The sequence below is a fragment of the Thermobia domestica genome, chromosome 6 (assembly GCF_964235325.1).
Source record: "Thermobia domestica chromosome 6, izTheDome1.hap1.1, whole genome shotgun sequence".
NCBI classification, from domain to species: domain Eukaryota; kingdom Metazoa; phylum Arthropoda; class Insecta; order Zygentoma; family Lepismatidae; genus Thermobia; species Thermobia domestica.
The window spans coordinates 152,201,463-152,220,214 of record NC_137459.1 but is presented as its reverse complement, the minus strand read 5'-3'; the positions used below and the strand labels follow the sequence as shown (position 1 = coordinate 152,220,214).

The 18,752-nt window shown below is 33.4% G+C and overlaps 1 protein-coding gene across 5 annotated transcripts in view; it reads right to left on the bottom strand.

Annotated features, from left to right (window-relative positions):
- Positions 1-2,863: 2,863 nt before the first annotated feature.
- The window catches only part of LOC145688271 (uncharacterized), a 173,876-nt gene continuing 157,987 nt past the window's right edge, over positions 2,864-18,752 (bottom strand). For all 5 annotated transcript variants that reach the window (XM_081762263.1, XM_081762266.1, XM_081762265.1 and 2 more), the window contains one exon: positions 2,864-18,276. In XM_081762263.1, the coding sequence (XP_081618389.1) occupies positions 15,527-18,276 (2,750 nt within the window). In that variant the 3' untranslated portion in view covers positions 2,864-15,526. The remainder of the gene's footprint in view (positions 18,277-18,752) is intronic.

Here is an 18,752-nt window from a genome sequence, read left to right as displayed (position 1 = left end):
CGCCTTCCAAACCAGTAGCCTTATTTAATTGAAAGGAAACCACATATCGCAATAATATAGAATGGGCCTTATGCAGTCGTTCTGACGCAGAGTTCGACTAACCCATGTTTCCTGCAGTAATCAGGCCGTTAGTATGACGCTAATCAAACGTCAAAACGACTCTGCATAAGGCGGAATAAGTTTAAGAAACATTTTTTTAATATCATCAATTTATTGGCTTCAATAAGAACCATAAACCCAAGTCACTAACTTGAGGATACGTTCTCACGTAAGACATCTGCATGCAACTGAATTATATTGGTTTCAATTAAAAATAAATTAATAAAATAATAATTATTTACATACATCATTTTCACAACAGCCTGTCTTCAGTTTTAAGTTTAGTTTACTGACAGCTTTATCATCCAAGTGCTAATCAAATTTGCAATTTTATGATATTTTGCATTAATGTTTGTTTTCAATGAAATGTATTATTTCTTTAACGGAAGTAAAATTAAAATATAGAAAACTAGCAGCGTTCACCCCGCTTCGCTGCGGTCACCCCGGAACGCAATAAACGTTGTTACTTAGATAATTTTTACTTTTTCGCTTTCAAGTGATATGATAAAAACCATAGAAGATTGCATTAAATGTTAACATTATATCGCCTGTCATTTATGTTAACCCGCCCCGCTTCGCTGCGGTCACCCCGGAACGCAATAAACTTTGTTACTTAGATAATTTTTACTTTTTCGCTTTCAAGTGATTGCAGTAAATGTTAACATTATAGCGCCTGTCATTTATGTTAACCCGCCGAGTGACACGGTCATGCGGGTTGCATATAAATACGTTTATTTTTACCTATGATGATCTAACAAAGGATTTGTACGTTATGGACACTTGAATGGTCAATTATCTCAAGACACTGGTAATTAAAAATTAAAGTGATATGATAAAAACCATCTAGGGTCCAAATCCTAATAACCCCCCAAAAATAAAAGAAATTGGTTCAGCCGTATTAGCGTGATGAGGGAACAAAGGATTTGTACGTTCTCTTTTATATATATAGATAGATGACTCCATTTCCCATTCTCAGCAACGGAATTTAAAAATAACTCCAAGAATTCGTGAGATACTCTGTTCTTAGCATAAACTATTCGAACCCTCTTTCACTTCACTTCACTATAAGACATAAAAAAATAAAAATCCTTAGCCTTTGATTTCGCGACAAATCAACATTCTGTACAAATTAATGTTTCTACCTATAATAGTTTGACTTAGATATTGATGAGTAAGTCATTTCAATCTTTTTTTATAATTGAGTGTAGATATGTCTAAAATATTTAGAATGATTCGTACTGTTGACATTTTCGTTCTATTTGAATTATGTTGTAGGCAATTGATCAAATAACATTCTTTTAATCATTTTTTCATCGCACAATTCACGCGTCGAGTTTTCTCTATAGCTTTCTGCAGAAGCGAAATACCATATGGTGTCCACACATTTTCAAGGAAAAATGTGACAACCTTGTCCCCCAGCACGTGTAGAAAACTTTTGTGGTCACTCGAGGTTGTGCTTGCGGAAGGGGCTGATTTATCGGTGGCCGCGAGTTTACCTGAATTTCGAAGACAATGATATTCATATCCGTTGCAAATGCTTTTTTTTTTTTTTTTTCATTCTACTACGGATGCGAGAACTATGTTCGGTCTTTCTTTTCTCTGGAAATGTTCATTTACGTATGGAAACGTAGCTTACAAAATCACTATGTGCTCACATGTATACATAGTTTGGAAATAATATCATTATGTATTTCAATGAACGTTATTTTTCTGCACTTATTATTTCAACACATTTTACTACACTTAAAAGCAGAGAAACACATCTGCACATTTTTTTTTTCGATTGCAACGGTTGGTTTGGAGGCTCGAACCTAGCATATTTTGTTTACTGTTTCCGAAGATATCTGAAGTTGGCCTCAGGAAGTTTTCAGCTCAAAACAGCAATAATCAATACGGTCCTTTTTGCAATAGGGTATACATAAAAACAATTTTGAGAGTTAAGACTCCGCATCAGAAATTGTCAACAAAGAGACATTTTCAAATATAATTACGGATTTCTAATAATAATGTTTTTGTAATCCTGAACAAGTTTTCGTATGTACAATCGTAAGCATAATTTGTGCCTCTACAGAGGAAGGAGAAAAAGTGTTTGATGAGATACTTTTATCTATGGACCGAGGTAATAGAACTCTTCATAAGAAGATGCATGTTTACAGATTTCCAACATGATTTCATGATCTTACAGCAGAAAATCATCATCTATGAACTAGACACGTAACCATGGAAATGGTGTTTGAATGGCAGAGTACAAGAATAAATGAAAATACTAATTATTTTTGGTATCAAAGTTTACTGGATTAAACATACCTTCTTATCATACAGAAGAAATTTATAATAGGTCACAGTTTGATACAAAATGTACAAAATAGCAACGAGTAAGAAACAAGTTCTGTGCTTTTTTTTTTAGCACCTGTACACTGAACACTCACCATTGATTTCACCACAGAACAGGACATACTAAAATATGTATAAACTAAAATAAAATAAAATAGACTCCGTAATGTGAAGAACTTAGAAAGTATACATATATATATATTTATTTATTTATTCATTTATAAAAAGAACAGTCAATTTAAAAAGGAACATGATTATAACTTTGACATGCCGATACTTTCAGCAGTGAGTTATAATATGAGCACTGCATTCACCCTGCTGACTTTCACTTTCTTGATACTATTAGGGATGACACTTCAAGCACATCAAACAGATTGAATGAAGAGTAATTATTTGTAACCTCCTACTGTTGCAACACCTGAAGGAGTGAACTATTAATACTGTCACCACACTGCATTATTTATCAAGCTCTTAATATAATGCAGATGTAATGTTAAGTTGTGCCATAAATATCTGCTTACATTCAACATTGATCTTCATATATATAAAAAAAATAAAAAGTCCAATTACACCTGTAAATTTCTATTACATACCACTATGTAGTACAGTGTGGAATAACATTTTTTTTTTTTACACATAATCTTTGGATTTTTAATAAGTTCTATTGTAGTAAAAGCATATTAGTTACTGTTTATTACATACAAAGTAATCCTAATGTTACAAAACCATATTATGAGAGTTGTTTTCGAGCCGAGATGCAAGATTTATAGTACTGCTGACAAAATGCATCAATGAAAGACTGAAAAAGCATGGTGAACCACACTAGGCATATTTGTACTAAAGTGCAGCTTATTCCTTTGCGTAGTACCTCAGATGAAGTTGACAATATGAGCTTTTAAAATTCTGACTAGACATAAACTGAGGTAACACCAAAACTAGTTCTTAATTGTATACTTCTCATAATACGTTGTTTTGGAGTATACACAATTTAACTGTACTACACTTTCAAAGAGCATTTTTTTTTTTTTTTAACTTTTTTATTTTTTAAAGGGGATATGCTGGTGAAAATATATCTTTTCTTACTTTTTTATCACAGCTTACATTAAACGAATAAAATTTGCTATGCCATACATCAGATGTTACTTTACAAGATAGTGTAGCTTTAATAGTTACGATGAACTTCCATGGAAACATGAACCAATTATGCAATACATAACTTGAAGCTACTTTCATTATTTCATATTGTGTAATTGGTTTAGAAGAGGATACAAGAACTACAAGCATGCCAGTTTAATTTCTTCTTCATGCAAAAGAAATTTTCAAATACATTGTTCTAAAATAAGACACACACACAACCAAAGATAATGAATTTACTTTAGCTTCAGTTCGTAAGTGAAAACAATGTGATGGAATTCTTCTCTTCGCAGTTTTCCCTTTATTTTTCTTCTTTCTTTTTTAGAATACTGCACAAATGAGTTACAATAATGCAAGAGGTTGATCTTCCCCTTTCACCACCATTTATATGCTTTACTTTTTACTACTACTACTCTACGTTTTACAATACTTTGGTGTAAGTGATGGTAAATCAAATTATTCAGTTTGATAATGAGAATTGAATGTCTGACCAATTATAACGAAATAAAATATCAATACAACCAACGGAACTTCTACATTGTAGCAATGTTTCATGGTCAATGAATAAAATCTAGCATATCAGAAATTCTGGCAATGAAAAGAGGTATCTCTACATTCTTGATTTCTCTACAAAATTACAAGTCTCTATTGTGGATAATGATAAGTTAGTGGTAGAGAAATCACATTTTCGGATTCCAGGTTCTTCCATATGAATTTTGTTGTAGACAATCGCCATATGGTCCCTGTCGGGTTACTGGGTAGTCGTTTTCTCCACTGTGCCTTCAACAACAGCTTACTTAATCATTCCTTTTATTTAACAGAAGTCCGCATTCAAAGTTGCAAAACTGAACCGAGCGAGTTTGTTCAAGCTAGCCCTTGGAGCTGAGAAAATTTCACTAAGGAGCTAATTAAGATCGTCACGAAAGTTATTTTTTATTTATTTATTTTTTTTCTAAATGTTGCTTACTGGTGCACGTATACAAATAAAATCTTGCATGAAGTTGAAATGTCCATAGTCAAGATTATACTAACATTATATTAATATATTTAAACATTGCAAACTTAATTACAGTTTCTAACAAAACATATATTTTACTTTGTTTCGTTAAACTACTCAAAGGACGAACGCATTCGATATCAAATTCGTAATGCTGTTGCACATTACGAACGTTTATTTTTAACCACCAGTCTTTTCTGAACGATGGTCTAATAATCAAGTCACTTAACTCGTAAATCATGTACGTTTTATTATGCCCGAAAACACGTGTTTTAATGATTCTAGGTAACTATTGTCTTTCAAAATTCTTCCGATATTTTAACAAACAATATCACTTGTTCAGTACCGGAAGTTCATTTAACTTATATATATATAAAGTATACTGGAAACCAGACAAACAGATGGCGTGCGAAGCATTTGAAATGTTTCGAAAAATAGCAGAAATTAAAATACTTTTAGTTATTTTTGCAGTTACCTGGTGATGTTTGTCAACATTCGCACAAGCAGAACTTTTAACGCAAATTTCGATATTAAGGAGATGTTTTAGGTCAGTGAATTCCCAAGAACACAATTAATTTGTACAATATTTTATCGTTACCATTCTTGATTTAATAATGATATTTTTATCGATAAACGACAGACATGGAACAAACGCATTACATATTACCTCGTTCAATTCAATGATCTTTAAACCATACAACATAATGCGGGATTTGAACTCAGAAAACGTCCTCAACAATGATGATAGAAGATAAAGTAATCTAACTTTCTTGAAAGTGAGACACTCTCGAGAACAACAACCTATGGTGTGAGGGATGATTTTGCACGATGGCCTGTGCATCCACCAATGCACGGGATTCAAATCTTGATCGTGGTTTGGTACCCACGTTAATAGCACGAACCGTCTTTCATAACCTTGGTGCTGCGTAAGGATGTAAAATACAAATTCGAAAATCAAGAAAGAAAAAAAATCTTCACATAATGAAGGGTCCGTATAGAAAAGTTTTCAACTAAATTTAAAAAAAAGAAGAAGTTATGGCTAAATGTGGAAATACAGAAAACTAATATTGAAATAGAAGTGAAAAGCTGCGTCAAGCTAGCTTCTTGCACTTTGAAACTCTTATCGTATGAATTATTTGTTTAGATATTGTTTAGATTTTTATTTATTTATTTTTTAAGAATTATCTATTGTTACAGGAAGGTTAAAGTCTGGTTCATTTTGTCAAGATTCTATTCACCCTCATCCTAAGAATGTAGTGTGAAGCAAAACTACGATTACACGCCATTTCCAAGCCACAACTTCCAGGCAGAAAAAGGAAGCACTTCATTTGACGAACTATGATATATTCGCAAGATTGCGTATAAATACGTATATAAATGCTTGGTCACAACTTGCAAATGAAATATTTCGTATGCATTCTAAACTTACCCATTTTCCGGACTAGATGTGAACGAAGTTCGAATGACACTATTATAACGACCATTACGGTATAGAATGAGTCTCATTATGTTAAATTTAATGTACAATATGACGAAAAAATACACCCATAAGTAACAAAAAAGTATTTACCCATATGCAAATCCTTCCAATTATTCACTGCGGAGAAGTTCCGTAGATCAGTAAATAGATGAAATATTAGAGCTTTCTTCGCGTCTATCAAACGGACTTTTTATTACAATTTCGATTCCACAAATAGAGAAGTGAAAACCAGCTATTAATCACATATCTTAAATTCAAAAGCATGTTTAAAACGAAATACGGCAACATATCCTTAAGCTCTATTCTGACAGTACATTTTACAATTAAAAAAAAAAAAAAAAAAAAAAAAAAAAAGTAACTTAAATATCGTAAACAAAAGACTACCATCATTAAACGACAAAAAAATACAAAATTAGCTACCTGTGATATAAATTTTCCTTAGTGAGAATATGACATAAATGCGCATGCAACGAGAATCCCTGATCTAACATCAGAAGCTACATAACACTAAAGAGAAAAACTGGTTTGGTATTTCAATTCTAAGAAAATAGGTTCATTTATAATTAAGATTTACATAACAAAAAATATAAAATAAAAAAGTGAAGTTTACAATTAACTTAAAACAAAAAAAAAAAAAAAAAAAAAAAAAGAACAACATAAATATGATCAGTTTAATGCTACAATCATATCTACAGGAAAATTGTAGCAAGAAGCCGGTGCCTTAGAAGGCAATGGCCATTTAAAATAATAACAAAGTAACAAAAATTCCAGAAATATATATATATAATAAATATTTCTACTAATATATTATGCATTAGTTATTATTGGACATAAATATTTTACATACACTTCATAAATATATCTAGCACTTTCTTATACGTTTTAACATATACACAATTATAACTCAAAAAAATTCTGAGGACAGTAAAAATGAACCATACAAATGAATTCATGCATACCATCATTATAAATACAAATGATCATATTGTTAAGAAGCACATTCTGGCAGTACGACAGCTTAGGAACACACATCAGCCTAAGATAATTTGGCACACGGATTTGTGCAGACTTCGCATACAGTTACATGTTGCATTCAAACCTTAAAGACTAACTGACATATTTGGCAGCTAATCTCGAGTATTCAGTCAGTGAGATGTTTTAATTTATCGAGTCACTGACTGGACGGTCCACCACGCTTCTTATGCAATGAGTAACAGTAAGTTAATATATAGCGCTCCTTCCCAGGGCAGAGATCAACAAATGTGGTGTCAATCCACTGGTGCATTCATGCGAACATTTATTCTGTATGGTGCTACGCGATTTAATATCACCCGCTTGCGTAACAAGAAACACTTCACAAAATCAGAGTTATCATTCCGTTGGGAAAAGTAAGAAAAAAGAAATAGTTATTTCATATTAGTATAGCTTCACAAGACTACGAATAGCTAAAAAAACAGTGCGGTTAAGAGGGACAATGACTATCGAACACTAAAATTATTATGTCATAATTGCACGTACTATAAAAATATGCATGCAGTGAATAAAAGAAAATACGTATAGAGGACAAACTGTATTTCATGAGTTTCAGTTGTACTTTGTAAATAGGAAATGGTAGGAATTATATCTACCTACAAATACACACACTTAGTTACGGCGATTATTTCACCTCTGCCCTATAGACGATTAAGAGAATTATACACTCAATAATTAAGTTGAAATATTCATGAAATAAGACCTATTTCTCTTCACGTATTTCCTAAAATTTCATAAATTCAAGGTAGTACTGAAATTCTGGATGCGCAAATAACAGTAACGAGTTCACTTGTAAGATTAGGAATACATATAAATTAAATTCAATACCGTGACAATTTAGCACGAAAATCATATCAGTATGAACAAGATGTTAAGGGCTGCAAACTAGATCTTGCAAATATCAAACTCATGAAAATAGCTAGTGCAGTTATATGAATGAGATATAAACTACTATTATTAATATATAAGTACAAGAAGTTCATGTACCTGACAGCCGTAATAGCTCATCCACAATGAAAATACTACTACAGTACCATCGTAAAGCTGTACAATTATTTATTGTCTAGTACCGATTAAAAAAATATTACTCCTTGTCACGACACACTACATACTGATTAGATAATACATAATTATTATTTAATTTCAACAACAAGCGTTTCTATCACTCAGTGCCCATCAAAAAACACTGAAAAATTCTTAATACTTTGGTTTCATTACAATTCATACCAAGGTAAAATCAGAATAACCCTAGCAACTGCTGATAATTGCGTATTTCTCAGTTACGAAATTACCATCTCATTCCCTCCACAAATAAAAATGCTTTGTACTTGGTAGTTACTATTTTCAATTAATTCTATGGCACTATTAGGGAGTATCTATTCAATCCTATTAGAATTACATAGAGACTTCTCTTTCCACTCATTATACTATTTACAGCGAGCATAGTACTTCCGTTACACAGCTGCTCGTTGTTTAAAATAAATCCGTCGATGGAAATAAAGATCTTATAACATGTAAGTCGATGACACTGGTCTCATAGTAACTGAAAATAACCTAACCTGTAAAACATCACCTTCAGTAATTACCACTGGTTTCAATCTTTCTGATCATACAGTGCATATTGAGAAATGCAAACTTCACCTACAGTAATATAGTAAATCATACGTATCTGTCGTAATTTCTGCCCACTCACTCCTAGTTGGACATGATCGTAATTATTTACTGGAATACATATCAACTTAAAACTATCATGCATCATACGCTGAAATCGTACTCACCGGTATATACAAAAGGCAGTAACACCCTAATGTTTACAAATAACAGCAAATGCGTTTCTTTAGATAATAATTCATAGCCAACCTTATCAGCAGTTGATTGAGAAGAAAATCCCTGGCTATAACAAAATCCCTAGTTTGAACTATTTTACTTTATATTCTAAAAGCAGAAAGTATACGGTATTCATGATTTATTTTGACTACTTGGTGCTGGATTACAGAAGTGTTGAACGGAAAACAATATGCAAATGTACCAATTATATAGTTTGATATTTACTTGTACTTCCAATAAACTGTATAAAATGGACTGATATTAACATTAATAAAATGTATACTTAAACTGAGAGTTAAAGAAAGAAAGAAAAAAAATCACCAATTTGTCTTTCAACATACATTAAAGGTTGATACAAAGTACTCGAAAAACCATCACTGACTATATATCTTCTAAGGTTAATAAGTTAATAGCTAGTTTCCACCCTCATTTACAAAATGAGTTAATAACGTAAGAAATCACTCGCATACAATTTAAACAAGAAAATAACCAGAAAACACCCACCAGTGTTACTGAGATGATCACGAGTTAGAAAAATGAAATGAAATTTTTTAGTTTTACGTTCCACGATTATGCCGGCTAGGCTAAATGAGACGGAGGATGAGAAATGAATGAAAAATAGTGGACTGAAGAAAGTGGGAGGAAACGGGAGAACCCCGAGGAAACCCACTCACACGATGTTTGTCCACCACAAAGTTCACTTGGCGGGAGCAAAGTTTGAACCCGGGACCCCATACACCAGAGGTGTACGCTCTACCACTGAGCCGTCGCGGCCCTATCACGAGTTAGAAGTTTATAATAGTGTGATACCCGAATGAAGTTTTGGTATTGATCGATATAAATGATACCAAAGAATAAAAAGAACTGAAAACACCAACAGCTGCTGAAATTCAATCTAGTGACAAGTAGGTAAAAGATCTCTTTAATAAAAATTTTTTGTAGTACCTTCTGGATGATATGAATGAAATAAAGAAGACTGACGCTTTCTTTAAGTTGCAAAAAAGAATTTAAATCGGCCCATGTATCTAAACGTTTTGGATGCATATGCAGTCAGAGAACCGCTTTTTAAGGTGGTGTGCAATGAAATAGGTGCTACATTACTATTATTAGAAATGATAGGAGTTAAATGTTTTTGAGGTTAATACGACATTTTGAGGCGTACTGCTGAACATGAAAGAAAAGCTATGCACATTACGTTGAATCAACGACTTCCCTGTAATCGAATTACGATACTACTATAAATAATCCTGAGGAGACATTAGGTTTATTCAATCGATTAATGACTGTTCACTTCTTTATTAACCACTTCTTGATCACACCTAGAAGATATGAGAGACATTCAGTAAAATGAATACGCTAATCCATCTCAATGTAACCACAGAACTGCTCCTGTAACTACACTGTGAACACAGACGCATGTTCATACGTATATGCCTGTAATTAGAAGTAACACTTGATTGTAATGGCAGAGTCTCATTCATGATATATTCATCAATGGCAATGACGAACATTAAAACCAATGATATTCTGTGTATATGTACTTGAAAACTATCAAGCAATTCTTTACAATGGATGGCTATGTAATGTTTTTGTATGATTAAACATGACTGCTATAAAGAAAAGAAGTTTACGTCTATAACCCAGCACCTTAAAAATAACGAAAAATTCGGAATGAAATTAGCACATACATGCAATATATGTTAGCTTGTCCAAATAATTGTTTGTAAGTTAATAATGTATTCCAAATAGAACAATTTCTGAGGTACGATGTAAAGAAACGCATCGAAACAAGACAGGTAGTACTTGGTAATGAAGAATCATGAGACCAAAAAAGTAGCTAAGCTCAGTATATATATATATATATAACGATTATATTAACTCCCAATTTAAACGCTTATATTGACTTCCAATTCTACAATCAGTAAAGAAAAACGACCAAATGAAGGTTAATTGCTATACTCAAATAGATGTCTAGGAATTAATACTAGCAAAGCCTATTTTCATCTACATTCATTCTATTGGAAATGGATCGCATTCACCTGTTTATATTTACGCTCTTACTGGGAACCTGAAACTTTTACAAAACAATGCAATCTAACAAATTCAGGATGAATTGATGTCTTAATAATATTGTGATCTATTTACTTTTTTCTGATGCAATTTCACGATTTACATTTTTGAAAAAAATGAAGAATGATGTGAGTATATGTAGTTGTAAATCTTGCCTAATGCCCTTATTAAACGGTGAAATTATGAAGGACAGAATCTACTACTAAAGTAGAATCTGAATAGGTACTCGAGTTTTTATCCGAGGCATTTAATTCGGAACAAGATTTGAAATCTTGAACTACGTGCACCCAAACCAAGCGCGATAGTCACGAGGCTGCGGAAGACCCCGAATGTGAGTACATGGTAGTCAATACAAAGCTTGAAATATGTACGCAGTATTATGCATAGATTCTCTTGGTACGTTGAGTGTTGTTAAAGAACTACCAGTTGAAAACGAGGATGAGCATGAGATAAATTCCTGAGAACAGAACACGAGACCTTAAAAGAAAACATGTTTAACAGACGATTCTTTGTGAAAGAAGGCAATAAGTATTGCCTAGTTTCCTTTCACTTTTCTATAATTTCTACTTATGGACTTTAATATTGTAATGTGAGTTTTCATTTTTATTAAATTTATAATTAAGAAAAATAAAGTTATGTTTTATCAAACTTGTCACAATGTTTTAATTATGGACATGCTCAGGTTTTTGATTTTCCTGCTTCAAATAGAGACAACACCCGTCGTTACAATCAAATATCCATTAATCAAAATGAAGAAGTATCGAACTTACACCACGTGACAAAACTATTTTTTTCATAATTCCCTGTTGTAGTAACATTGCAACAGCCACAGAGGTGTCGAACCATTAACAGGGAATAAAAAGTCCTGGATTTCGGCCGTAATTTTTAAAATGAGAAAATAGAACCGTAGGCTGAAAGCTAAAAGTTCTATGCTTCCATAGGTCAGTTTGTTTTTCTTATTTAGCACCGAATACAGAATATGACGCTTGCACTACGAACATATCATACAGTTGTTAAAAAAAAAAAAAAAAAAAAAAAAATTGCATACTTGCCAAAAGGAATGAAAGAAGCGAAAGCCAAAGTAAAATATGTGTGTGTATGGAACATTCCCACGTAAAAACTAGTTAACGTACATCGTTAACCGATCTTTTGTAATTCTAACTTTACACTACTTACAATTCACTCCCTTAACAAATGTATACCTTACAGTTTTATATTCAACATATTAGTTGTCAACACTTCTTATTAGGGATGTACTTCTAGTATATCAACTCACATTGATGTTCCCTGACAAATTTCTAGAATACCTATCAGCACATTCACATTTAAGAAAGAAAATTTACGGAACAAATAAATTAACTCAAAGTGGGAATTAAAAATAATTTTGAAAATCATGACAAAAAAAAAAAAAAAGGAAGAAAGTAAGGAAGAAAACGATGAGGAATAAAATACGGACACTGCTTTCACGGATGCCATTGTAGCTTATGAAAGAAATGAGAAGTCTGTTCTTGTGTCATTGGCAGTCATACTGAATGTTGTAATATGTCTGACAGTGACAAACGACCGGATTTTTATTTCTAGCATTCTAACTATTATATATTCTTTTTTTCATTTCTTTTTGCACTCCAATGACAAGACATTCAGCCTCGAAAGTCAAGTGACTATATGTACGGTTGGAACAAAAGAATTCCGAGACAAACACTACAAACAAATTACTTACCAGCACAGACAGAAACATAATCACATTAACACAAACAAAACTATATCAGTACGTTCTTTCACTGATGTTTCAATAGAGTGAACACTCATATATTAAAAAAAAAAAAAAAAAAAGCAATAACTGAGTATTCCTCCTTCATGAAACCTGACGACAGCGCTTTCTCGTATTTTAGTTTTCTTTCGTAAATGTGATAGTGTTTCTAATACCTGAATGGTATATAATGTATATTCTCTCTAAAATTATTCGAGCTGCTACTTCTAGAATTGCATATAAAGAGACTACCACTGGACCTATCTTGAATGGGAAGTGCCATAATCCTAGTTTAAAAAAAAAAAAAAAAAAAGTCATGTGTAATCCAGGAGTAAGACTTGTCCAGGTATTCAGGTATCTCAAACCTCGTGTGATAGGGAAAATTGGAAGTTTGTTAACTGTTGTGACTTACAACTAACAGAATATTAATGATTAGGAATAGCTCTGATATTTTAAAGAATATATATACTTAAAAGCGAGCGATTACATTACAAAAAGGCACCAATATGTTTATGTATCAAACCTATTTTATACAACTTACAATTGAGTTTAACCAAATTAGTGCAGTTCATAACATTAGATGACTGTTTAGAAAAATGTCCTGTTTCTTGTGCGTACCTTCCTACCCTCATTTAAGCTCATACTTAAAAACAAGAAAGCAATGTTGGGCAGAAGATGAAAGCTAGATTACCCTTCAGCATGTAAAATACTTAACGTATCCAACACTTACTATAAAAATCATCGTTAATATTTGTCTTGCTCTGCCCTCCCCACTGGTCTAGTGGGTAGCGCGTGCGTTTTTGGTGCACATGGTCCAGGTTCCATTTCAGGTGGGAGAGCTGTCAAAAATTTGAACGCATTATGGTAGTTCGTATTCCACCTTAAATTGAAGGTCCGAGTCTCATATAGCCTCGGTCCTCAAAAGGAATGCTAAACTTCAACAAACAAGCTGTCCTGCTCTGATATATGATACATTATTTTCATCACGTACTCCTTTGCTGTAAATGTAGTTTAGGAATGTGCACCATCTGAATTTTAAATATCTTCCCCAAATAATGCACGAAATTAAAAATTTAAGTTACTAACTTAATACTAATAATTTCACTTAATGCCATGTAGTAATATCAAATACAGCTTGAATGAAAGACATATAGAAAGCAAAAACTGATATCGTATGGCACACTTTTGAGTCTTTGATTATTTACTTTGTACTGCCAGAAAGAACGTAAGTTATGAGAGCACATTATATATATAGTAGTAATACATACAAAATTAACCTGACACAAGTGTCCAATGCAAACGACTGCAATTTTAAGAGCTACAACTCAAATCACAAACGGACCTTGAAATCTCATACTAAGAAAACAAATTCACATGAACGGGAATAAATTTGACACTACATGAACAAAATATTAATAATAAAAACACTCGCTTATTTTTCTAATATTGAATTTCATTGAGAATATGCATCATTACAACCAAAATATTATGCCGAAATATTTACAATTTGTTGTTTAAGACAGGAAATAGTTTACAAAACTAGGAAGATGTTTTGGTTTCAACTTATTCACATCCAATATAATCATACGATATCAAAGACCACTTTTTTTTTATTTTCTTAAACAGGCAAAATTATGAAAGTAGAATTCCTCGTAAGAGAAAGCATTATCTCTTGTTATCCATATACATTCCAAAGAAAACTTGCTACAAATGTTACACATTATTCAAAAATAAAATAAATAGAAAACAACGATTATAAATACTGAGAGAGAAAGATCAACAAAAAGAGAACACTGGAAACAAATTATCCGACTAACGATGACCGTTTGAATGCAAAATGAGTACTGTAGAATAGTTGTTTTCAATATTAGGGCTCTTATTTTAATTCATTGGATATGAACATTGTGCCTCTTACAAATTCTGCTGAATCATAGGATCAAATACTGAAATTTTAACGTAATTTAAATTATAAATATGAAATGGGTATATGATCTTGAACTATTATTATTACGATTATGATTTTCTCCACTTACTTTCCTTATTAGTAATGATCGAAGTATTCTTCTATCCGATGACCCTGAAAGTTTCTGTGGGAAGACTGTGAAATACCAAATTATATATATTTTTTGTCAGATAAGCATTACTATGCTTATAGAAAACACAAAACAGACCAAACTATTAAAAAAGATACCAACAATAGCATCATTCGCATGATTTGCTTCTAAGTGAAGATTCCCTTAATGTAGAAGTTGGGATCAAATACACTGCATTAACTACAGATGTCTCATTCTTTAACGCTAGGATAAATTCAGTCTTGTATCTATTGTTTTATATAATTAAATTATGCGTGAATATTACTAAATCATATTTTCATTACATAAATAACACTTCATTTCATACGCACTGCAAGCTATGCACATAAAATAATATATATATATCTCTCTCAAAAAGTACTTTTTTTCTTTGTATAAACATATGAACATAAATACATAAGTATTATATATATATAATTTTTGTGTATATAAATACAGAGGAATCTAAACTGAAACGTAAATTTTAAAGTCATAGTTTCGTTAAAACAAAAAAACAAACATATTTTCACCATTATTCCCCCTTTTACCATGGCAGTATCTAGCAGCCTATGCTGCTATGGTGTATAACAGTTAATTTTTACTTCTTTTCTTTTTAATTTACACATATGGAACAATCACAGAAGCATTGGGTTTTAGGTAACTGCATAGTCAATTTCAACTGTACCCAATGCTACTGCATGCGTCCTTACACATAACAAGAATACCACTAACTACCTTTTTTTCACAGGGTGTCCTTTTGAACTTTGTTTAGCACTCTGACTTTTTTTTGATGGCTTCTCCACTTTACCACTTCTGCTCTTCTTTGGCTCTGGAGATACGCTACAACATGGACAACCTTTTTTCACATGGCCTCGGAGGGATGACCTTCGTGAAAGCCTTGAACTATTTGACTGAGTCTGGCATGTTCCTTGCACAATCGTACAAACACTTTGTGAAGTACCTAACTGTGATCCGGATTCCACACACAAATCCTCACTTTTGACACTTACTTTTAAAGTGTTTTCATCTGGAGAGTGGCAAGATTCTGACGTAAGACGTTCTTCGCCACCTGATATTTCCATCGCTTTGTCTACACTATCACTCTCATTTTTTACACTAGTTACCTGACTCGAATGAAAAGTATCTGACACTTTCTTTTCACTTTTTAACCTAGTTTCCGCGTCATTTTCCACGGAACTTAATTCAATACTAGCACTTGCGCACTGTTGCACTCTCTTACTTCTAGATATAAGCTTTCTACTCGCTTTGACATTGCATTCTTCATTTTCAGATTTTGTTGGCACAAGATCTTTCAATACAGTTGAATTTTTCTTCTTCCACTTTCTTGTATATTGTGGTTCACCTAATTCCGCACTGCTACAGGCTTCTTTCATTACACTGTCTTCTGGATCTTCGCCACTAAGTTCATCTTCAAGCATCTGAGATTTGAAAGTTTTTTTTCCTGTGCTGTAAGTCTGCCTTGTATTAGTTACTAAAGTACTATCAAATACATCTACACCATTTGTACTACACAATGTGGTAGGTGCATCTTTACTCTGTAAGGTGAGGGGTAATCCAGGTATGGTAACTTTTGCTACAGCAGGTGCAACAAAGCTTGTTCCCAAGGATGAATGAACTTCCTTCGGAAGATTTAACATTTCCTCGTCTTGCTGAGAAGATGCACAGCTTAATTTTGGTTCACTGACAGCAGACTCTTCCATATGATTATCTATTCGGTCACTTTCACAATTTGCTTCCGGAAAATTAGATTGGGAGTCCCATATATCCTCAGATTTCAGACTGTCACCTTCTTCCTTTATATGGACACCAACTTTACTCATTCGAGGTCTTTTGCTGGCAGTTCCCATATCCTTACTAAGTGAACAAGTCTTCTTGCCATACGTGTTGGTGAACTTTTGAGCAGCAGTAGGCATTGGTAAAGACTGAAGAGGGCGAGAGGTTTCAGATGAAAATTCTCCATCGGATGCAACATCTAATGCTGGAACAGGAGAAGCTATTGTCACATCAGAGGTTAAAGCTACTGTTGTCATCGTACATGCATTTGTCGACGTGATAGTTTCACTGATAGGGGGACTAGGCGTAGTATCTGTTTCTGAGCTGTTACCCTGTATACTGTTTCTTGAACCATTCGCTGACAGCCCTAAGCAACCTGGATTTTTTTTAGAACATTCAGGTTTACCCTGTCTTGCAAGTAGTAATCCCTTAGCTGCCATTTTATGCTCCATCTGGCTCTCACCCACTTTACGATATCCCAATGCACCATGATGGTTTCTCACTGATACCCACTTCTTGTTGTCTCCTCTTTTACGAAAAGGAAATTTGTTTTGTTTATCTGTAGACGGACTAGCACGATGATGAGATAATAATGTACCATTACCAGAACTTCCAGAACTTTCCTGTGAGCCTTCTAAACTGCTGGATGACGAATCGATAGATTTAAATTCTGAAAATGGCTCTGAACTGTCAATGCCTTGGCTACAGGAAGTATCTGACACTGGTGGTGAAGATCCTTGAATAGTTTGATCAAATGACAGGGAAGGGTTTGGATCTAACAATAAATCAGCTTCAGGAAACAGATCGCTTGTACTTGGCTCATCGACGCCTAGGTCTTCACATTCTTCTGACAAGCTTTTCTGCAAACGAAGTTCCTTTTCCAAAGTTTCTGAATTCCTATTGGTCCGTTCGACAGAATTTCTATTTCTTTCACGTCTTCTAATTGACTCCCGCGCCTGATAAGAGACAGGAGGCTCTTTTGAAAAAGTACTTGTCTTCTTTTTAATATTGTTAGAAATATTTTGTGATGTAGTAGTTTCCCGAACTTCCGAACACTCCATTCTTGTTCTGTCTAATTTGGTTCCATCAGCTAATTGTACAGGTGAAGAGTGATCAGGGCTATCTAATTCAATCTGAGGTCTAATCAAAGATGATGAAACCGGCACCGGCTTTCCCTGGCCAACATTAATTCTCTTCACTACAGGAACATAACGCCATGGTGTTTCTGCAGTGTCGGATTGCACTTGCGTAATTTTAATTGGCCCTCGGTAAGTCAGTTCCTTTTCTCTTTCTGACCTACTGTGTTCTTCCAAATTCTTCAATTCCAAGATGCTTCGCAATTCTGGTGCTTTAACTGGTTTGGTATGTCCTACATCCTTAATTAACATAGATGACGATGTACTGGCCTCTCCTTGAATTAGTTTTGTGGTTATGCACACATCCTTGTCAACTATATTGCCAGATGAACTTCTATTCAGAACATCACATTCCTGAAGAAGATTTTTCTGTTGAGTGTCTTGATCAGTTACGCATCTATCTCCTTCCAGACACTGTCCCTCATCACATTCAGTTTTCACTTCAACCTTTTGCACTTTGTTACACTCCATTGGGCAAGATCCTGTAGCACTTTGTTCCTTAAAATGCATGTCTGTAGATTCCTTTGACAGCAATGTGCAAGTAGAAGATCCTGTGAAACCAAAGTACAATTAGAATACATTTTTATAAACAGAAAGATAAGCAAGAAAAATAATTTTATTATATGTATAAAATAATCCAAAATAATGTTTCCTGACTAATACTTCCAACTTCCCGCCGACACATTCCGTATTCGCTACTGTCAAGTCGTATGTTTTTCCTACGTTGAACTCACCTTTGAAGTCACATCACATCGGACAGTTCTGCTAAGAACATGTCTGGAATTATGCTCTTTGGAGAATCAATTACGCACTCGCTGTACATTGATGAAATATGCATTTTTTTGATGTTGTATGAGTAGCTTCCTTTACATTGATACGGACAGTTATTCAACGGTTTCTCATCTTCCAAATAACGCGCGTTGAACATATTCTCCATATATTTGGATATTTTTAGCTCTGAAACTATACACCTTTCCCAACAGGTTCACATTAACTTTTTCTTATTTTGATGTGAGGAATCACCCCT